We start from the raw sequence: 23,555 nt of genomic DNA, 5'->3' as shown, positions 1-23,555 counted from the left end.
CATACAGGATATAGAAAAATAAACCTATACTTACCTGTATGTCCCATAGTAGAGGTTCGATTGCAGAGAAATCTGGTTTTATAAAGTCTGTTTTCCAGAAGCTTGGCATCTGGGGGAATCCGAGGCAAACCCCTCCTATCTGCTTACTATTCCCCTAAATCGCCACCTCTGTGCTAAATTACCATATTCCTCCCCTGCACGTCACAGGGCCCTGTGACATGCCCTGCTCTGCCTCCCCTCCCGCGCATGCGCAGAGTGCCGCTCCCATGGAGCGCGCTTTGTTTCCCTCTGGCCCTGTTTGGCTGCGTACTGCGCCGCAGCCTTGTATTGCGCAAGCGACGGTGAGACACTGAGACTTCCGCTCCACTGGCAGTACACAGCCAAATGGGGCTGCAGGGAAACAGGTTTCTATAACCTGTATGCCCATAGTAGAGGACTGATATTCTCAGAAAAATAAAGGGAACACTCAAATAACACATCCTAGATCTGAATGAATGAAATATTCTCATTGAATACTTTGTTCTATACAAAGTTGAATGTGCTGACAACAAAATCACACAAAAATCATCCATGGAAATCAAATTTATTAACCAATGGAGGCCTGGATTTGGAGTCACCCCCAAAATTAAAGTGGAAAAACACACTACAGGCTGATCCAACTCTGATGTAATGACCTTAAAGCAAGTCAAAATGAGGCTCAGTATTGTGTGTGTGGCCTCCACGTGCCTGTATGACCTCCCTACAACGCCTGGGCATGCTCCTAATGAGGTTGTGGATGGTCTCCTGTGGGATCTCCTCCCAGACCTGGACTAAAGCATCCGCCAACTCCTGGACAGTCTGTGGAGCAACGTGACATTGGTGGTTGGAGCGAGACATGATGTCCCAGATGTGATCAATCGGATTCAGGTCTGGGGAACGGGCGGGCCAGTCCATAGCTTCAATGCCTTCATCTTGCAGGAACTGCTGACACACTCAAGCCACATGAGATCTGGCATTGTCCTGCATTAGGAGGAACCCAGGGCCAACCGCACCAGCATATGGTCTCACAAGGGGTCTGAGGATCTCATCTCGGTACCTAATGGCAATCAGGCTACCTCTGGCGACCACATGCAGGGCTGTGCGGCCCTCCAAAGAAATGCCACCCCACACCATTACTGACCCATTGCCAAACCGCTCATGCTGAAGGATGTTGCAGGCGGCAGGTCACTCTCCACGGCGTCTCCAGACTCTCACGTCTGTCACATGTGCTCAGTGTGAACCTGCTTTCATCTGTGAAGAGCACAGGGCGCCAGTGGCGACTTTGCCAAACCTGGTGTTCTATGGCAAATGCAAAGCGTCCTGCACGGTGTTGGGCTGTGAGCACAACCCCCATCTGTGGACATCGGGCCCTCATACCACCCTCATGGAGTCGGTTTCTAACATGCACATGCACATTTGTGGCCTGCTGGAGGTCATTTTACAGGGCTCTGGCAGTGCTCCTCCTGTTCCTCCTTGCACAAATGTGGAGGTAGCGATCCTGCTGCTGGTTTGTTCCCTCCTACCGCCCCCTCCACATCTCCTGGTGTAATGGCTTGTCTCATGGTAGCGCCTCTGGACACTACGCTGACAGACACAGCTTGCCACAGCTCGCATTGATGTGCCTTCCTGGATGAGCTGCACTACCTGAGCAACTTCTGTGGGTTGTAGAGTCCATCTCATGCTACCACGAGTGTGAAAGCACAACCAACATTCAAAAGTGACCAAAACATCAGCAAGAAAGCATTGGTACTGAGATGTGGTCTGTGGTCCCCACCTGCAGAAATACTCCTTTTTTGAGGGTGTCTTGATAATTGCCAATAATTTCCATCTATTGTCTATTCCATTTGCACAACAGCATGTGAAATTGATTGTCAATCGGTGTTGCTTCCTAAGTGGACAGTTTGATTTCACAGAAGTTTGATTTACTTGGAGTTATATTCTGTTTAAGTGTTTCTTTTATTTTTTTGAGGTATGTGTATATACAGTACAGACCAAAAGTTTGGACACACCTTCTCATTTAAAGAGTTTTCTGTATTTTCATGACTATGAAAATTGTACATTCACACTGAAGGCATCAAAACTATGAATTAACACATGTGGAATTATATAATTAACAAAAAAGTGTGAAACAACTGAAAATATGTATTATATTCTAGGTTCTTCAAAGTAGCCACCTTTTGCTTTGATGACTGCTTTGCACACTTTTGGCATTCTCTTGATGAGCTTCAAGAGGTAGTCACCGGATATGGTCTTCCAACAATCTTGAAGGAGTTCCCAGAGATGCTTAGCACTTGTTGGCCCTTTTGCCTTCACTCTGCCGTCCAGCTCACCCCAAACCATCTCGATTGGGTTCAGGTCTGGTGACTGTGGAGGCCAGGTCATCTGGCGTAGCACCCCATCACTCTCCATCTTGGTCAAATAGCCTTTACACAGCCTGGAGGTGTGTTTGGGGTCATTGTCCTGTTGAAAAATAAATGATGGTCCAACTAAACGCAAACCGGATGGAATAACATGCCGCTGCCAGATGCTGTGGTAGTCATGCTGGTTCAGTATGCCTTCAATTTTGAATAAATCCCCAACAGTGTCACCAGCAAAGCACCCCCACACCATCACACCTCCTCCTCCATGCTTCACGGTGGGAACCAGGCATGTAGAGTCCATCCGTTCACCTTTTCTGCGTTGCACAAAGACACGGTGGTTGGAACCAAAGATCTCAAATTTGGACTCATCAGACCAAAGCACAGGTTTCCACTGGTCTAATGTCCATCCGCTAACAAATTGTCGGCTCAAATTGTTAGCGGACACCATGTTGCTTTTGGAGAGCCTCTGTGTGCCCAAACATTGGAGCTCCCACACAAGTGACCCCATTTTGGAAACTAAACCCCCCAAGGCACCTATCTAGATGCATAGTGAGCACTTGGAACCCCCAGGTGCTTCACAAATTGATTCATAAAAATGAAAAAGTTTTTTTTTTTTCATTTGTTATGAATCAATTTGTGAAGCACCTGGGGGTTCCAAGTGCTCACTATGCATCTAGATGGGTGCCTTGGGGGGTCTAGTTTCCAAAATGGGGTCACTTGTGGGGGAGCTCCAATGTTTGGGCACACAGGGGCTCTCCAAACGCAACATGGCGTCCGCTAATTATTCAAGCAAATTTTACAATCAAAAAGTCAAATGGCGCTCCTTCCCTTCTGAGCCCTGCCGTGCGCCAAAACAGTGTTTTTTCCCCACATATGGGGTATCTGCGTGCCCAGGGGAAATTGCACAACAAATTTTGGGGTCCATTTTTTCTTGTTACCCCTGTGAAAATAAAAAAAATTGGGTCTAAAGTAACATTTTTGTGAAAAAAGTTAAATGTTCATTTTTTTTCTTCCACATTCCAAAAATTCCTGTGAAGCACCTGAAGGGTTAATAAAGTTCTTGAATGTGGTTTTGAGCACCTTGAGGGGTGCAGTTTTTAGAATGGTGTCACTTTTGGGTATTTTCTGTCACAAAGACCTCTCAAAGTGACTTCAAGTGTGATGTGGTCCCTAAAAAAATTGTTTTGTAAATTTTGTTGGAAAAATGAGAAATCGCTGGTCAACTTTTAACCCTTATAGCTCCCTAACAAAAAATTTTGGTTCCAAAATTGTGCTAATGTAAAGTAGACATGTGGGAAATGTTATTTATTAACTCTTTTGTGTGACATATCTCTCTGATTTAAGGGCATAAAAATTCAAATTTTGAAAATTGCAAAATTTTCTACATTTTCGCCAAATTTTCATTTTTTTCACAAATAAACGCAAGTGATATCGAAGAAATTTTACCACAATCATGAAGTACAATATGTCACGAAAAAACAGTCTCAGAATCAGGGGGATCCGTTGAAGCGTTCCAGAGTAATTACCTCATAAAGTGACAGTGGTCAGAATTGTAAAAATTGGCCTGGTCATTAACTTGCAAACTACCCTCGGGGGTTAAGGGGTTAACTCAGGAAGAGTTCAGAAATCAATATTTGGTGGAATAACCATGATTTTTAATCACAGCTTTCATGTGTCTTGGCATGCTTTCCACCAGTCTTTCACACTGCTTTTAGGTGACCTTATGCCACTCCTGGCACAAAAATTGAAGCAGTTCTTCTTTGTTTGATGGCTTGTGACTATCCATCTTCCTCTTGATTACATTCCAGAGGTTTTCAATGGGGTTCAGGTCTGGAGATTGGGCTGGCCATGACAGGGTCTTGATGTGGTGCTCCTTCATCCACACATTGATTGACCTAGCTGTGTGGCATGGGGCATTGTCCTGCTGGAAAAAACAGTCCTCAGAGTTGGGGAACATTGCCTGAGCAGAAGGAAGCAAGTGTTTTTCAAGGATAACCTTGTATGCGGCTTGATTCATACCTCGTTCGTAAATATTAACCTGCCCAATTCCAGCCTTACTGAAGCATCTCCAGATCATCACCGATCCTCCACCAAATTTCACAGTGGGTGCAAGATACTGTGGCTTTTATGCCTCTCCAGGTCTTCGTCTAACCATTAGAAGACCAGGTGTTGGGCAAAGCTGAAAATTAGACTCATCAGAGAAGACTACCTTACTCCAGTCCTCTATGGTCCAATCCTTATGGTCTTTGGCAAACTTCAGCCCGGCTCTCCTTTGCTTCTCATTGATGAAAGGCTTTTTTTCTAGCTTTACATGACTTGAGGCCTGCCTCTAGGAGCCTGTTACGAACTGTTCTTGCCGTGCACTTCACCCCAGCTGCCATTTGCCATTCCTTTTGAAGGTCACTTGATGTCATCCTGCGGTTGCTGAGTGACATTCGAATAAGATGACGGTCATCCTGGTCAGTGGAGTGTCGCTTTCGCCCTCTGCCGGTCGGTAGCTTTGTCTGCTGCTTGACTTTGTTGTAATGGACTGCCGTCTTCAAAATTTTAAGGATGGAGGCAACATGATGCTCACTGTATCCCTCTGCTAGTAAAGCCAGAATTGAGCCCTTCTTTTCCTCACTCAAGACGTTTCTTTTCAACTCCTTTGACATGGTTAAAAGTTATTTTTTCATTCAAATTATTTTTGGGCTATTCCTATAAATTGTTTTGCCATCCAGCTTGTCCTATTACAAGAGGATTGTGAAGACCACAGCAGTGTTTTTTATACTTTCCCTCGTTACATAAGATTTGGTTCAGGTGATCACCTAATCAGAAACACATTAAGTAGAATGAGGTGGACTTTGGTTGGAATTGAACTGACACTGGAATGGAAGTCAGACATGTAGAGAGGGGGATTTTCTCAATCAGAGGAAGTGATCCGCCAACCACAGCCTTGCCTTTCCCTGGATTACAGTACGCCAGCGCTGATTGGGCGCCGTGATCACGTGATCTAACAACCTCGCTTGAACCTCGGCAATGTGAGTGCAGACACTGCTGGAATGGCGCCGGCACGGGAGGTGAGTATTGGTATTTTTTATTTTAACAAGGTAACCTGGTCTTCCCCCCTCTACCTTCTTTCATCACTACTGGCTAGACTTAACCTCTTCTTCAGACCTTACTTTCGGGAGAAGGGTTCTGGAAGCTGTGGTCCCCCCCCCCCCCCCCCCCCCCCCCCTAATGAGTCACTTCTCTGCAATTCTCTCCGTGGTGCCGTCATGGGGGAAGGAGAAAGACATAGTTACTTACCGGTAATGGGATTTCTCAGAGCCCATGACAGCACCGTTCATTCCCTCCCTTCACGTGTGGGTGCGCACGCTTATTAGTTAATTGTTGTAGCCACGTGGTGTGTCTAGCGAGGTCTTAAATTGTAAAGTTTTGTGTTACTAACCTGGTGGTCCTCTCATGCTCTGTAAACAACTGATGCGGGAGAGAGGCACCGCCCTTTTATCTGTAGGTTTCCTGTCCTTGAAGGGCGGATCCCCTCTCTCCATGGTGCCGTCATGGGCTCTGAGAAATCCCGTTACCAGTAAGTAACTACGTCTTTTATGGGGCCAATACTTTTGTTTTCAGGGAACATAAGCAGCTGCCAAAGATGTCTTTGACCTTAATATGGCTCTGGTCGCCCATGTGATGTGGTGTTGAGGAATCTAAGGATAGATAGCATGGCGTAGAGAGCAAGCAGGGCGAAATCCAACATTCAGTATGATGTCTGAGGACTACTGCAAGGAGTGAGAAGATCTGCATAAAATAATGAGACAGAGAGTCTGGTAGACAACCAGGTGGGACATTTCCAGTATTGTGTGAGTTTTATTTTAATTTTATATCTCTGACTTTCTGATACTCATTTTAATTTAACATAAATGTGTCATCGGTTATAAGCCTGGAGTAAAAGCTTTGATCAGTTCGTGGGGACGGTCGAGCCGATGGAGAAAGTTGTTTCCAGCAGTAGTCATATTCCTTCCTAACTTCAGTAATAGAAAGTGAAGAGTCAAATACTTGGACAAAAGGGGAATATAGTTTTTACATTAAAGAAGAACTCCCGTGAAACATTTTATTGCCTAAATCTATGTATATGTAGCGGAGTGTAAGATCAGTAATAGACTCACCAGTTTCCAGCGCTGCTCCGCTCCTCTTCTGGGTCACGTGACTTCTTTTCTGACTTTCCTGATCACACTGGGTTTATATGAGAGCTGGAAGTTTTTTACTATGTACAGTAAGTCTACGTTCTAATGCTTCACATACATTGTAAGAGCGACTTCAGGCCCTCACATAAACCCCAGTGTGATCTCGAAAGTCAGAATAGAAGTCATGTGACCCAGAAGAGGAGCGGAGCGGCGCTGGAAACTGGGGAAGACTGCGACTGGTAATTGTACTACTGCACTTATACTACATATACATTTAGGCAAAAAAATATTTAATGGGAGTGCTTCAATAAAGGGTAATTAATAGAACACATTTTCTATTGTTTTTCTGATTTGGAAACTGTTGCTATATCATTACAAGCCATTGGTTGGTACTTGTAATATCTTTTTCGTTTTTTGGGCTATATATCCTTGTGTTGATGAAAAAGTGTAAGATCTTGAATTTACAACTTTGTGAGTCTTTCTCGGGTTAGCAGAGATGAGATTAATGAGTTGCATGGGATAAGAAATGGATGATTGGTGTCCAGTGAAACTGAAAAGCTTTGTAGCGATGATAAATAATTGTAATTTCTAGGCACAGTAAGTTTCTACAGATTTTCTGTAATTATTATTGGAGTGGAAGACAAAAGGAAGCACCAAACAAGTAGCCATAAATTAAGTTTGGAATGTAAGCAGTGATGGGAAGAAGCTGTACTCAGCCGCAGCTCGAGGCTAAGAAAGAGCAGCGGGATAGCGGTGAGCATCTGGTAACAGCGCTGCGAGGAGAGCGCTGCAGGCTGCATGTTATTAGCTTACACGCGAGTGCTCCCTGGGAAGGCAATGTGTTTCCTGTTGATAGAAGGACAGTATAGATACTTCCAGGCGCTGCTCAGGACAGACATAAACCATGAGTGAAATAGATCAGAAAGTTCTTTAAATATATCAGTCAGTTCCAGGTCAAGTTTTCGGCACGATATATGAATGCGGGTGACAGTCACTTTTGGTAAGTATAACTTGAAAGGTGGTGTTGTCATGTTGTATAGTCAGGAGCGCAGCACTCCTCTTCCTCGCAGCTTTTTGCACTGGTGGGGGCGGTGCACTCCTGAAGATTGACAGTTTAGACCAGCGACATGGCCGCGCCAGCTGATCCGTGCTAAGCTCTCTCCCGTGATGCAAACTTGGAGGGAAAGTGGATATAAATCCGCACTGCCAGAGGTCCTATATACAATGGGAGACGAAGGTTGTTTGGATGCGGTTTTTATTTGTCGACACGTTTCGAGGTATTCATACCTCTGCATCAGGACAAACCACAATGATCATTATGGTATGACCTGATGAAGAGGTATGAACACCTCGAAACGCATTGACAAATAAAAACCTCATGCAAACAATCTTGATCTTCCATCGTATGTTTGGACCTCTGGCATTGTGCATCTTACCAGTTATTGTGGATCTGCAGCAGCCTATTCCTACATGCTAATACAGTGGTTGTGACACTCACACCCCATCAGGTGAGCAAGTCCTGATTTTTACTATTTCTCTTTAAACCGGATAAGACCCTATTGTGCTAGTCGTCGTTCCAGCTTTTACTTTATTCAAGCTCTTCCCCATGTAGCTAGATGAGGCAGCTTTGTCTCTGAAGCACGGAAAAAGCAAAGAATGGAGTTCTAACCAAAATGCATATAAAATATATGGTATCCAAAAATGAGGAAAGACCCATAAAAAAGATCTTTACATTTTAATATGATTCCTTACTAAATAGTAATCACAAAACACTTATGCTCTTTTTTAAAAGTTTTTATTTGGTTTAACAAGGTGCCAGAACTTGTTCCCTAGACCAAAGTTTGGTACCGGGATACAACTGCATGATGACCAATAGAGCCGTGTAGATTTAATGAATGTCTGAAATAGAAATAGACACCCTAAAGTGACTTCAAATAGTAATCCATAACGAGCACGGTGCGAGATGTGCGTATAAAAAGAATATATGAGGCGAGCAGTAACACTGTACAATGATGCTGAATGAGGACATGTGACGTGTTCAGACTCCTCGCAGCAGTGATCCCAGAGGTTACTTTGATAGGATGGGTATGATGTGCAGATCACCAGATTCAAGCTCTTTTGAGAGGGAAAGTGTCATCAGAAAATTACTTTAAATTTTTTTTTTTTTTTTTTTTAGATCATATCACGAACTGTTAAAAAAAATTAAATAGAAATCTTGCAATTTTCACACTGGCCACTAGGGCTTTTTTAGATTCCTACTTCCTGTTTGTTTAGAAAATCCACATGTACATTATCAGCAGTGAAAAAGACTATATCTTTTGTATTTAAGCATCTGAGTTTGTGCTAAGGATATTTTGAAGGGAGGGGAAGCATCTGTGACATCTCCTAATGTGATTGGTGGATCCTGTGTATAGAGTTGTTTTCTGTCATTGTAATCCTGTCTGCAGTGATAATGAGAGTGCTGAAAAGTCTTCCGTAAAGAACAAAAAATACATTTAAAGCGAATGTCAGTAGCTTTTTACTAAATAATCTGAGAGCAGAATTAAGTAGGGGCTGAGAGCCTGATTCCAACGATGTCACTTACTGGGCTGTTTGTTGCTGTTTCAATAAATTCAGTGTTTTATCAGCAGGAGGTTATCATTTCAAGACTAGTTGTCTCCTGCCTCATGGTCCACTTCTCTGCTTAACCCCCCCCCCCCCTCCAATCACTGATTAGCAGATTTCTGCCTATGCACTGTGCACAGAAAGCTGCCAATCAGTGATGTGGGCGGGGTTATACACTGCTCAGCATTCAGAGATCTGCAGAAGAGAAAACTGTTATTGTGTCAAAATTACAGCATATAGCCCACTAAGTGATGCATCACTGGAATCAGGGTCTCAGCCCCTACATCATGCTGCTCTCGGATTACATAGTGAAAACTTAGTGACAGATTCCCTTTAAAACAAAAGTCTGTTTTGAACAATAGGCCATTTTCTGATAATGCATTCCTTTTAATGAATGTCTGACTATACAGAATCCCTATATACATGACAGGTTAATGGTGGAGCCGGTGTTTACCTATAAGTGTTGTAGGTTTTTACCCTATAACCCCGCCGCACACCCCTGACCGCGGCCTCTTCACGTTCCTCCATGAGACTTCTCTGTTGTTGTGGTTTCTCTCTACCTTCTGACATGTTCCCCTTTGTGCCCCGGGCAGGAAGCAGCTGTTCTACACGTAGCTGGCGGCCCTGCGCTGTGATTGCTGCAGCTCTTCCCATAGTTTCTTATCAGACACAATCTTTAAAATATGTTAAAAATACGATGCCGGCGATGCTTCACTTCTGCAGAGGTTACGATGAGCATATGTCCGCTCAGGGGTCAGCACGGGAACGCCTGGAGCTCCTGGATGGCGGCGAGTCAAAGGCTCCTCTGTTCATCAGCTTCGGTTTATTGCTGCACATAAAGGAGAAACGTCTTTACACTTACATTTTCTTAAGACAAGATGTCTGGTAGCATCTTGGGCTACAAATCTCCAAAGTATGGCACTTTTTTATAACTACTGCAGGCTCTAGATTCAGAACGACCTTTACATACATCTGCCACTGGACAGATGCCCTTTCCAAGATGGACTTCTGAAGGATGCCCTCAGAGATGGAGCAGGAGGCGCAGATTGCACCAAAAGAACATCTACCCCCAACTCTAAAATGGTGTGCAGAAAGGGAAATGTATATTTGTAGTGGCATCATCCAAAAGTAGTCATTTGCTAATCGACCAGACATCCATCTGCTACCATCTCCAGTTACATCTGACAACCTTTAAAGGGACACTTTTAGAATCTGTTAAACCTCAGGCAGGGGTGGGAGTCCTGGGTGTCTGCCTAAACATTCCCATGTGTCTCATTTTACGGCATGACTCCAAAAATGAAGTTTAATTCTGGTGCCTGCTGCTAAAGTGCTCTCCAGTCATGTATGGAGTGCTCCACAGCCCCTCCCATCTGCTCTTGATTGATGGCTGTAACCAGCTCCTGGTTGGACATTCCAGCTGTCACTCACGCATTAGAGAGGGGTTGTGGAACAATCAGCATAGAAACCGGGGAGCAGTTGCAGGGGACAGCTTTCCTTTAAATGCTAATTATAACAATGTATTTGTTGCTCGGTCACCTTTTAAGCTCCGAATATAATGATAATTTGCAGGTAAATGGCGTTTTCATCATGTCTGGTAGGCTTACTGGAGCAGGGAGAGAAAGAAGTTATATCCTCCCTGCAGTCGCTCGCTTCCAATCATCGGAGTGGTGCTGGGAACAGTCAGGTACCAGTCCCTTCACAGTGATTCACTCCTCGAACCTTATCCGCTGCACCTATGAGATGGAGCAGACTGTCAATCACAGTGTGGAAGGGTGATTACAGCACGGTCACAGTGCAGAGACCGGTAACTAACAGCCCCCTGCACCGCCCTGATGACTGGAAGCGAGTGGCTGCAGGGAGAATATAACTTCACTTTCTCCCTGTATCCGCTGCTCCACTAAGGCAGCCAGACATTATTTAATTGCTATTTACCTGCAGATTACCATTGTATCTTCAGATAAATGGTGTTACTGGAGGTTCCCTTTAAGCAGGAGCAATAAGTCTCTGATCTATTCTGTATTGCAGCTTTACAATTTTGGGGAGACTGCCTCCATTGTTTTCTGGACGGACACGTGGAAACCCGAGAGCTTTTATGACAAAATCAGGAGGAACCGACTGAGTGGATTGCACTCTCTCTGCTTACTGGGTAACACACAGCCCATCATCGAGGGATTGAGCTTTTCCTCTAATTTTCTGCAGGTTGTGTTTGCAGTAATCTGTTTACAGCTCTTTGCCAAGGTGATTGGCTACCGCTGCAGTCGGGCTGTGGTGGCCAAACATGCAGTGCTCCCATGAGGGCTGGGTAACCGCATGCTCCTCAAAATATAAGATTGCCCCAACCCTTTAAGCAAATGCTGACAATCACCATGAAATTATACTTTTCTTCACATTGTCTCACAGCATTGGTCGTTCCTCTTTTATTGCTCCAAAATACTTTTAATAAATCTGAGCATCTCCATTGCCCTTGTGCAAGGGGGGGGGTGTCCCTACAACAGCCTAATTGGGCGGGGGGGGGTCCCTACAACAGCCCTGATTGGGCCGGGGGGGGGGGTCCCTACAACAGCCCTGATTGGGCCGGGGGGGGGTCCCTACAACAGCCCTGATTGGGCCGGGGGGGGGGGGGGTCCCTACAACAGCCCTGATTGGGCCGGGGGGGGGGGGGGGGGGTCCCTACAACAGCCCTGATTGGGCCGGGGGGGGGGGGGGGGTCCCTACAACAGCCCTGATTGGGCCGGGGGGGGGTCCCTACAACAGCCCTGATTGGGCCGGGGGGGGGGGGGGGTCCCTACAACAGCCCTGATTGGGCCGGGGGGGGGGGGGGGGTCCCTACGACAGCCCTGATTGGGGCGGGGGGGGGGGGGGTCCCTACGACAGCCCTGATTGGGCCGGGGGGGGGGGGGTCCCTACGACAGCCCTGATTGGGCCGGGGGGGGGGGGGGGTCCCTACGACAGCCCTGATTGGGCCGGGGGGGGGGTCCCTACGACAGCCCTGATTGGGCCGGGGGGGGGGGGGGTCCCTACGACAGCCCTGATTGGGCCGGGGGGGGGGGGGGTCCCTACGACAGCCCTGATTGGGCCGGGGGGGGGGGGGGGTCCCTACGACAGCCCTGATTGGGCCGGGGGGGGGGGTCCCTACGACAGCCCTGATTGGGCTGGGGGGGGGGGGGGGTCCCTACGACAGCCCTGATTGGGCCGGGGGGGGGGGGGGTCCCTACGACAGCCCTGATTGGGCCGGGGGGGTCCCTACGACAGCCCTGATTGGGCCGGGGGGTCCCTACGACAGCCCTGATTGGGCCGGGGGGTCCCTACGACAGCCCTGATTGGGCCGGGGGGGTCCCTACGACAGCCCTGATTGGGCCGGGGGGGGGGGGGTCCCTACAACAGCCCTGATTGGGCCGGGGGGGGGGGGTCCCTACAACAGCCCTGATTGGGCCGGGGGGGGGGGGGTCCCTACAACAGCCCTGATTGGGCCGGGGGGGTCCCTACAACAGCCCTGATTGGGCCGGGGGGGTCCCTACAACAGCCCTGATTGGGCCGGGGGGGTCCCTACAACAGCCCTGATTGGGCCGGGGGGGTCCCTACAACAGCCCTGATTGGGCCGGGGGGTCCCTACAACAGCCCTGATTGGGCCGGGGGGTCCCTACAACAGCCCTGATGGGGGGGGGGGGGTCCCTACAACAGCCCTGATGGGGGGGGGGGTCCCTACAACAGCCCTGATGGGGGGGGGGGGTCCCTACAACAGCCCTGATGGGGGGGGGGTCCCTACAACAGCCCTGATGGGGGAGGGGGTCCCTACAACAGCCCTGATGGGGGAGGGGGTCCCTACAACAGCCCTGATGGGGGAGGGGGTCCCTACAACAGCCCTGATGGGGGAGGGGGTCCCTACAACAGCCCTGATGGGGGAGGGGGTCCCTACAACAGCCCTGATGGGGGAGGGGGTCCCTACAACAGCCCTGATGGGGGAGGGGGTCCCTACAACAGCCCTGATGGGGGAGGGGGTCCCTACAACAGCCCTGATGGGGGAGGGGGTCCCTACAACAGCCCTGATGGGGGGGGGGGTCCCTACAACAGCCCTGATTGGGCCGGGGGGGGGTCCCTACAACAGCCCTGATTGGGCCGGGGGGTCCCTACAACAGCCCTGATTGGGCCGGGGGGTCCCTACAACAGCCCTGATGGGGGGGGGGGGGGTCCCTACAACAGCCCTGATGGGGGGGGGGGTCCCTACAACAGCCCTGATGGGGGGGGGGGGTCCCTACAACAGCCCTGATGGGGGGGGGGTCCCTACAACAGCCCTGATGGGGGGGGGGGTCCCTACAACAGCCCTGATGGGGGAGGGGGTCCCTACAACAGCCCTGATGGGGGAGGGGGTCCCTACAACAGCCCTGATGGGGGAGGGGGTCCCTACAACAGCCCTGATGGGGGAGGGGGTCCCTACAACAGCCCTGATGGGGGAGGGGGTCCCTACAACAGCCCTGATGGGGGAGGGGGTCCCTACAACAGCCCTGATGGGGGGGGGGGGTCCCTACAACAGCCCTGATTGGGCCGGGGGGGGGGTCCCTACAACAGCCCTGATTGGGCCGGGGGGGGGGGGTCCCTACAACAGCCCTGATTGGGCCGGGGGGGGGGGGGTCCCTACAACAGCCCTGATTGGGCCGGGGGGGGGGGGTCCCTACAACAGCCCTGATGGGGGGGGGGGTCCCTACAACAGCCCTGATGGGGGGGGGGGTCCCTACAACAGCCCTGATGGGGGAGGGGGTCCCTACAACAGCCCTGATGGGGGAGGGGGTCCCTACAACAGCCCTGATTGGGCGGCATCACTGTCTGGGGACACGCCCCTGACTAATGTGCACACACCATCTCTAGGGCATTAAAGGGAAAGATCGACACCCAGTTGTCAATTTATTACACATGTCCTGGAGGAGTTACAGAGGGATGACCAACATGCAAATAAGGAAGCATAAAAGAGTACGGGCATGTACTCCACACGCATGTCCAGATATCTTTTTGATCACTGTTCACTTTTAGTTTTTGGTGTAATACTGGGGTGTTCCTATTACTAATGACCTTTTTAACCATAAGTATCACAATAAAAAACACACAAATCTACACCTCTTATTCTTCACCCTTAAAGCCAGACATGATTCTGTTGTTTTCTTTTCACTATTATGCTGCCATAAAAGTAAAAGGGCTGCCGCCCATCAAGACCCCATAGTGACACACACACCCCCTTCTGTGTAGTAAAGCCAATCCCTAAATTCTCATAACTCACATGGCAAATCTGCCCTTTTTTTCACACCAATAACTGCTTATACAATGTGGCTTGGGAAGTGTAATGTATGTTGTGCCACTTTTCTATATATTTTTGCAGAACTGAAGCAGACGTACAGTAATTACTTTAATCTTTGTGTGTCCTTTACTCTGTTTGATTAACACTTTTTTATATTTTTTACTACAGATATAAAGGTGAAGGAGCAATCCATAGAGAACCTTATGAAGTGAGTGTTTATCCTGCAGTAACTATTCATATACTGGCGGCAGCCCACCAAAGCTGTGCCGGACCTTTAAATCCCATATATGCTTATACTGTCCTCTGCTGGACAAGTGGAGAACAGCAAAATGTAACTCATTCAGCTCATGATCGTGAATGGTCACTGCCATGATTTGGACATGTACAGGACTATGTAGATCAGTGTTCCTCCAACTCCGGTCCTCAAGAGCCACCAACAGGTCATGTTTTCAGGATTTCCATCATTTTGCCCAGGATGATAATTCCATATTACCTTGGGCAATACTAAGGAAATCCTGAAAACTTAATCTGTTGGTGGCTCTTGAGGACTAGTTTGGGAACACTGATGTGGACAATGCAGTCTTGTATTCATGATATTAATGAAACTGCAGTGTGTATGCTGGCAGCATTTAGGAACAGAAAGTTTATTAAAAAAAAAAAAATAGCCTAACCAACTATTTGTCCACATCAGTCAGATTTGCTCTGGATAATTCTAAAGTCCTCCTCTTATCTTGCTGATTTGGGGGCAGATTTTCTTCTTCAAATTCAAAGCGATGAACTGGAGAAAAAAAATCTGTATAACCACCATCAGCCGTTCCCATGATGAGGTTTCTCTGGACCCCCACTAGTCCTTGAATTTCCGGCTCCAGCCTCGAAGTGTGGACACATGTGATTTCTGAAGCCTGGGAAGGGGCCAGTAAACAGTCCAGAGGTCAGGGGGCCCCAGAATGGGGGCTGCAGGAGACTGGGAAGTTACTGTTTTATTTTAGCCGATTTTCTACACCCAAGTTTCCACAGTACAAAGATTTGATTGCAGATTTTCATTTCCCAATCAATGGGAAGAATCCACAACCATTTCATGCTCTTTTTGCAATAGTAATGACTTTACCGCAGGTGTGAGAATCTGCACCGCAGGTCAATTTCTGTGCACAAAAACTGCAGACCTCATCCAATTTGCTGCTGTGATTTTCCGGCCTGAAGATCCCCAGCATTGCAACCCCATGTGGACAAATCTTTATACTTTCAAGCACAATACTTGGCAAATGGTGGAAACCCCCTTGAGACGACCCGTCCTCTGGTGGCGCACACACATCTCAGTAATTCAAAGTTACATGTTGGATGTTGTCGCCTTGATTGTGGATTATTGTGTTCTAATCAGTTCCTGGAAGGTGATTTGTCTGAATCCGGAGATCTCCATCACCCCTTACCATTGATTATTCTATGATACCATCCAGTCTCACGTCATACACACGCGGCTTATTTGTTATTCTTCTATTACAGAGGGAAAAAGGTTTTCGAGCCCCCACGTTACATGAGCATAAATCAAGCAGCGGAGCAACTTCTGCAGATTGTACAGAACAGAAGAGAACTGGGCGAGGAGCTGGGTGAGTAACGTACCTGTGTGAGCGCCGGACCGTACTGTCTGCACAAGGTACAGTGATTGTCTGCTGAGAACGATGCCCTTTAACATTGGAGAAGAGTCTTGTTCACACAGAGGCTTCCGTTTGTACAGGATTTATGAAGGATCAGTTGTGATCTTCTCGCTATTCCATTCAATTTTTCCTTCAGGTTTTCATTGTCTTTGATGAGGATGTGAATAGTGTAAAATGTCCTGACCGGTAAAAAATAAAAAAAATGGTTTCATCTAACAGATTGGTGATAAATAGTGATGAGCGAGCACTAAAATGCTCGGGTGCTCGAAGCTCAGGTCGAGCACATTGGAATACTCGGGTGCTCGACCTGAGCAACGAGCTAAATGTAAGTCTATGGGAAACTTGAGCATTTTTCTGGCGGTCTCCCCCGGCGGTCTGCGCAATGTCAAATATTGCCCAAATCGATGGGAACAGTGCTCAATTAAACGTCAGGCAGGCAGAATATATAGGCAGGCAGGGTATATAGGAGGGTGCATGAAAAACATAGCAGGGCACTTGGAACACACTAGTTCCCCCCGATTTTCATGCACCCGTCTCTTTAAAAAAGCCGGCCGGCAATTCATCAGCGGCATACACCGGTACCCGACAATTTAGAACAGAAAGAATAGAGCATCACACATAGATTAGATAGATAGATAGATAAATATGTCAGTCACATATATAATAAGTACAGTGACAGTGTTGGTTACTGTACTTGTCATTTAGTGTTAAAATAAAGGATTTATTAAAAAAAAATTGGCGTGGGGTTCCCCGTAATTTTAGTCTCTAGCGGAGGTTAAGCAGACGGCTGGGGCAGATGTTTGAAGCCTGGGAAGGGGGTAATACCCACGGAGCTTCCCAGGCTACTAATATCAGCCCCCAGCTGAATACCTAGCCTTTACTAGCTATTAAAATGGGGGACCCCCCCCCAAAAAAATGACGTGGGGTCCCCCCTAATTTAATAGCTAGCAAAGGCTAGGCAGACAGCTGAGGGCTGATATTAATAGCCCAGGAAGGGTGCCATGAATATTGGCCCCCTCCCAGGCTAGAAACACCAGCCCTCAGCCGCCCCAGAAATGGCGCATCCATAGGATGCTCCAATTCTGGCACTTAGCCTCCCTCTTCCCACTGCCCTGTAGCGGTGGCAGTGGGGTAATAGGGTTGGGGTTGATGTCAGCTTATTATGCCAGCTGACATCAAGCCCAGGTTAGTAATGGAGAGAAGTCTATAAGACACCATCATTACTAATGCCATAGTGTAAGGCAAATGTAAAATAAAAACACCCAGAATAAAGTCCTTTAATTGAAATAAAGACACAATTCTTTAATGTTCTAAATTAAACCATACTTACCATCACGCCCATTCCAGCTGAAGCCAACGATCTCCTGCAATAAAAGTAAAATAATAAACCAACCTCATCCTTACCTTTCCATGGTTCCCAGGACGGCTTCAGCTCTGCTACATTGACATGACAGGCTGGACCGCAGCAGAACGCTGCCATCCAGCTTGCCATGCCGCAGACACTGAGAAGCTCCTCAGTGAAGCTCCTCAGTGAAGCTCCTCAGTGAAGCTCCTCAGTGAAGCTCCTCAGTGAAGCTCCTCAGTGAAGCTCCTCAGTGAAGCTCCTCAGTGACGGCATCCAGATGAGCCGAGTTCATGTCCAATGAACTCAGCTCACCTCATGCACGTCACTGACAGCGTGGGAGAATTCTCCTGCGCATGCGGTGCCGGCAAATGACTTCACCGCTTGAGCAGGAGAATTCTCCCATGTTGGGACGGCATTGAGATGGCAGGCTGGATGGTAGCAGAATGCCATCCTTCACAGACACTGAGGAGCGCTGGTATGCTTGCGCTCTGCAGTGTCTCTGAAGGATGACGAGCTGGATGGCAGCGTTCTGCTGCGGTCCAGCCTGTCATGTCAATGTAGCAGAGCTGAAGCCATCCTGGGAACCATGGAAAGGTAAGGATGAGGTTGGTTTATTATTTTACTTTTATTGCAGAAGACGTTGGCTTCAGCTGGAATGGGCGTGACGATAAGTAGAGTTTAATTTAGAACATTAAAGAATTGTGTCTTTATTTCAATTAAAGGACTTTATTCTGGGTGTTTTTATTTTACATTTGCCTTACACTATGGCGTTAGTAATGATGGTGTCTTATAGACTTCTCTCCATTACTAACCTGGGCTTGATGTCAGCTGGCATTATAAGCTGACATCAACCCCAGCCCTATTACCCCACTGCCACCGCTACAGGGCAGTGGGAAGAGGGAGGCTAAGTGCCAGAGTTGGCGCATCCTATGGATGCGCCATTTCTGGGGCGGCTGACGGCTGGTGTTTCTAGCCTGGGAGGGGGCCAATATTCATGGCACCCTTCCTGGGCTATTAATATCAGCCCCCAGCTGTCTGCCTAGCCTTTGCTAGCTATTAAAATAGGGGGGACCCCACATCATTTTTTGGGGGGGTCCCCCATTTTAATAGCTAGTAAAGGCTAGGTATTCAGCTGGGGGCTGATATTAGTAGCCTGGGAAGCTCCGTGGGTATTACCCCCTTCCCAGGCTTCAAACATCTGCCCCAGCCGTCTGCTTAACCTCCGCTAGAGCCTAAAATTATGGGGACCCCCACGCCAATTTTGTTTTTAATAAATCCTTTATTTTAACACGAAATGACAAGTACAGTAACCAACACTGTCACTGTACTTCGTATATATGTGGCTGACATGTTTATATCTATCTAATCTATGTGTGAAGCTCTATTCTTTCTATTCTAAATTGTCGGGTACCGGTGTATGCCGCTGATGAATTGCCGGCTTTTCATGTTTCACTGTTGGCACTGTTCCCATCGATTTGGGCAATCACTGTAATGCCACAACCACCATGGCTGTGACATTACAGTGAGTGGCAGACAATCCCTGCATGATTGGTGCTCTAAATAGCGCCAAACATGCAGGACGGGGACCCTAGCTCCCGCCCGAGCATCTCGAAAATACTCGGCGAGCTCCGAGCGAGTGACGAGCAGTGGCGAGCATGCTCGCTCATCACTAGTGATAAACTGTCACGGATCCTATGAAAATAGAATTGTAAGGGCTGCGTAGCGCTCCGTAGAGCCTTTTCTCAGGAAGAGTCCACTCCAATACAATAAATAAATGCCGGCTTCTTTATATTTATTCCTATGAAAATAGAATCATGGTGCCAGTGTAAACTGTGCCCAACTCAACACTTCCTATTTATATAAAGTTTCTATTTAAACATGCTGCTGATTTTTTGCAGCAGATCTGCGGCTTCTGGACCTACCCTAACGGTATATTCTCTCAGGCATGAGAGATGGACATTTTCATTTGCAGTGAAACTTTTTGCCACAAATCTTAAGTACTGCAAAGCCTCCAATTGTGCTGAAAAGACCTATGTAACACTGAAGTCTCCTACGACTGTATCCAACCCCTTTCATCATCTTTAATGCAAATACCACCTTATTAATGTCAGTGACTTCAACATAACTGGATGGGAATCGTTCTTCACTGCTGTGCACAGTGCACAGAATTTGTACAGTTTCATGACTTTCTTTCTCGATCTCTCTCGCTAATTTGTGACCGGTGACGTCGACTCACTATTCTGATTCACCCCAAAATATCTGCTGCATTCCCTGTCTAGGCTTTTCTACAGGCTACAATAGTCCTTCCTGTTTGACTGTGCTATACCATGTCATGTGATAGCTGCAATGCAATATGTTGGTGCCCCCCCAACCGCTCTTTTGCTCATGTAAGCCATTTGTGGGTGACTTGACGTTTTACAGGTTATAGAAGATTAACAGCCATTTTAGGCAATTTACGTTAATCAAATCGCAGATTGTTTAAATTCTTCGGGTTGTGCAAACTCCTAAAAATGTGACACAAATTTGCATTGAATGAGTTGCACATCTTTAGCATAAGCCCATCCTTAGTCCAGACGTTGTAGATTTGTGTTATTGATTCTGCTCCACAAAACTGCAACAATATACAGTATAAAACCCTATTGACACATAATGGAAATCGGAGCATGAAGCCAATTTTCAAACTTGTCTTAGTAGATTGATAAAGTTAGAGCTTCATCAAAGCCATTGCTGTGCTAAGAGGGAATAAATGCTAGAAAACCTGCCATACGGTGCACTGATCTGCATGGTGTGCACTGGTCAAACACAGCCTGGTGCAATGTTCCTCCTGTGGAGGATTTCAGTGTTTTTTTTTGCTTTCTTTTAGTCTTAGAAGACGTTTCCAGACATATGACCCCATCTTATTAGCGGCATTATTTAATGTTACGTTCGTATCCTTCTGGCGTGCAGATGCCACATCCTGCATGAAGTCAGCCACACACCCCGGCCCATAGGACTGACAGCACAGGATGGGCTTCCTCCATCCTGAGACGCAACGGCAGAAATTGCCATTCATAAACACCTCCTTATCTCCCAAAGGAACTGACATGTCTGCCCTCATCTCCTCTTGGAAGAATGTCCTTCGATATCATGTGAAGTGTCAGGCACCCTCTTTACTATTGCCTTAATCTCACGACTGCCCAGAATAAAGGGTTGTATTGCGATGCCACCTAAAATACCAAGGATTTGCATGTGTGCCCATGGTTATAGATGTAAGGGGAAGTGAAAACAAGTATTGAAATATTTTATTCATTGACATGTGGGAACTGGCGTATCTACCTGCAAGCCGACAATTAACCCATTGAACACTGCAACGAGGATTTTATTAACAAGCCATGCACACTCTGTACGTGTCTGGCTACAGTCTGCTCCTTTTGCACTGAAGACTATGGGATTTCCAGGCTGCATGTGTGTAAAAATTAAGTTTACCAGCGCTGCTGCCATGTAATGGTTGTGTGGGCTCTCTGTGAGGTTTTCCATCCAGGACAGGACAGCGGATTAAAAAAAAAAAAGTCACGGGCAAGTCAGTCTACAAGGAATGGCCTTCACACACTCCATTCCTAACGCCTGGAGTTGGTTCTTTTGTCCATGATTCCAACCTCCATAAGGCCAAGGCCTTCTACAACACTTCATAGTGAAATCTCCCACATCTCGTTGTTGTCCGCAGTGTATGGAAGCAATGAAGGCAGTAAAGCTCTCTGCTACTGCTAGAGAGACCCACTCAACCTTCTTTAAAGTATGGTTCCCATGGACAGACAGCAAGCTTCACGGCCTGGCTTGATACAGCACACCTGGCTTGATGTTCGTCTGGGTTTTTGATACTACTACACTCCCTTTCCCGTTTCTTTTCCTCCTGTCACCACATATCTCTTCTATGTCTTCTTTTTTTTTTTCTTTATTTTTGCGTTATTCTACCTTTTTAAGGAAGTTCTGTTGATTCTTTGTTTAATAAGACATTCTTAGAGTTGAGACTTAAAGGGGATGTTAAGTGATAGGTTATTGATCGGTTACAGTCCAACCCCTGGGATCTGCACTAATTGGCAGAATGGATCATTTCTATCAGCAAAGGAGTTGATAGGTGATAATTTTTCACCAGACATCTCCTTTAAAATAGCACTGTAGTTTTTGTTTTTTTTATTCATCTGGTCACTATTTTCACCCCAAACATATAGTGTATCTAGTATTACCTTATTTAGTTCTTCCATTCTGTCTGGAAATTCATGGTAACATTTGCATCACTTAGATCATGTGATCTCCTGGTGACCCCCTGTTTTTTTTTTTACATGGCTTTGTTTTCTGAAAGAGGTAACAATCTCTGCCACTAGACCTTGATGTATGATGAAATTGCATGTACTGTACCACTGAAGTTCTCCTATCGCAGTTACTGATGATTACTGCATGGCTCCTGTCACACAATTATGTTATAGCCTACAGCCTACTGACTTTATACTTGTATATAAAGGAGATGATAATCATACTGTCCTCTCAGCAGAGACAGATGTTGCATGCTCTAGCTCTGCATGTGATTCTGTACAAATGCATTATGAGATTGATAGCAGAGCATAGAGGAATAAAATGCAGGGTGAGAGTTGGAAATCAAAATGGAGGCTGACTGGAAGAAAATGTGAGGCTGAACTACATGGAAGTAAGTACACTATGTAAGAAGTGCAGAGTGCAAAAGACAATGACGTAGGGGGTGCAGTTGTAGAATAAGCATCTTGATGTGCTTCTTTAGTAGCTAAAATGAATAGCCAAAAAAAAAACCATGCTTTCTTGCTTAGAAAATGGCTGTGATCTTGCAACTTGGACATAACAAAAATGTCCGAATGTTTTACTTGTCTTTTGTATTTTTATAGATAAAATACATTTTTGTTTACCTAGGCACCATACTTTTACCTATATCTATACTCTAATAACAATAATAATGTTACCTACTCCAATTTCAAGTAAATTGGGAAACAAGTGCAAGGTGTATATCTTGCTGCATTTGAAGCATTCACATCCGTTCAGCCTTAAGGTCCCCTAATTGAGTCGCGGCTATAAAAAAAAAAAAAAAAAAAAAAAAAAAATGTGTATATGTATTTATAATATATTATTATTTATATATATATATATAATATATGTGTGTGTGTGTATATATATTAGTATTTTTGCATGCGAGTTTCCTTATAATGTTTTTAATAGGAGACCGTATTTCGATATCATTATGATACAAATGTTTCTGTTGCGATCCCCAGCTCTAACTGAGAACACAATCTGCGTGGGACTGGCCCGAGTGGGGGCATCTGACCAACATATAGCGGCGGGCACTCTGCAGCAACTCAGCACTGTAGACTTTGGAGGTCCTCTTCATTCCCTGGTGATCAGCGGCTGCATGCATCCCCTAGAACTGGATATGCTAAGACTGTTTGCTGTGGAGCCCTCTAGTTTCGATCAGATAAATGTGGAGGACAGCTCAACATATCTGTCATCATAGACAATCTGTGCCGAACCGCACCCCTCACTGCTGAGCAGCTACCCTGTCTAGGTGGCAGCACACAGTGCTTTGTGTGTGTCCCATTGTGTCACTAGTGATATAGCAGTATACTAGGGATGCACCAACTCCACATTTTTATTAATATTACTCCAGATATGGACCAAACCCTCCAAGATGCAGGCTTTATTATACTACAGAATTTTGGTGCATCCATAATATATGCTCAAGCACTTTAATAGAAACCTGTTCCACCATGTCCATCCTTCACTGCGCTACTGGTATTTATTTGGAAACACAGGGATATTCCAGGAAAACGTGTTTTATGCTTAATAACAATAAACTGATCACATTTTCAAAGAATTTCCAATGGTGTTTATCTCCTTTTTGTAATATGCCCATCTGGTTAATTCACACCTTTCATGTTTTTTCTACAACCAGTTAATAGGGTGGTCTCCGTTTCTTAAAGGGAGTCTGTAACCCCCAATAGTCAAATCATTTATGCATTCGTATAGGAATTTTGGCACCTATAAAAAAAAAAAAAAAAAAAAAAAAATGTTTACTTTTAGGTACAGATTATATTTTTATGCAAAAACAGCATTTACACCCCCCCT

General features: G+C 46.4%; 1 protein-coding gene across 2 annotated transcripts in view; it reads left to right on the top strand.

Annotated features, from left to right (window-relative positions):
- DPH5 (diphthamide biosynthesis 5) overlaps positions 1 to 23,269 on the top strand; it is a 30,453-nt gene extending 7,184 nt beyond the window's left edge. The window contains exons 4-7 of one of the 2 annotated variants that reach the window (XM_073642831.1): positions 11,174 to 11,294; positions 14,604 to 14,643; positions 15,936 to 16,039; positions 22,706 to 23,269. In XM_073642831.1, coding sequence (XP_073498932.1) covers positions 11,174 to 11,294; positions 14,604 to 14,643; positions 15,936 to 16,039; positions 22,706 to 22,944 — 504 coding nt within the window. In that variant the 3' untranslated portion in view covers positions 22,945 to 23,269. The remainder of the gene's footprint in view (positions 1 to 11,173; positions 11,295 to 14,603; positions 14,644 to 15,935; positions 16,040 to 22,705) is intronic. The other variant, XM_073642830.1, reaches the window with a different exon arrangement.
- Positions 23,270 to 23,555: the final 286 nt, after the last annotated feature.

This window comes from Phyllobates terribilis, unplaced genomic scaffold (assembly GCF_046119375.1).
Source record: "Phyllobates terribilis strain yellow unplaced genomic scaffold, ASM4611937v1 Scaffold_8__6_contigs__length_399053987, whole genome shotgun sequence".
In the NCBI taxonomy this organism is placed as follows: domain Eukaryota; kingdom Metazoa; phylum Chordata; class Amphibia; order Anura; family Dendrobatidae; genus Phyllobates; species Phyllobates terribilis.
Note: the sequence above shows the minus strand (reverse complement) of the source record. Positions and strands in the feature narration are given on the sequence as shown.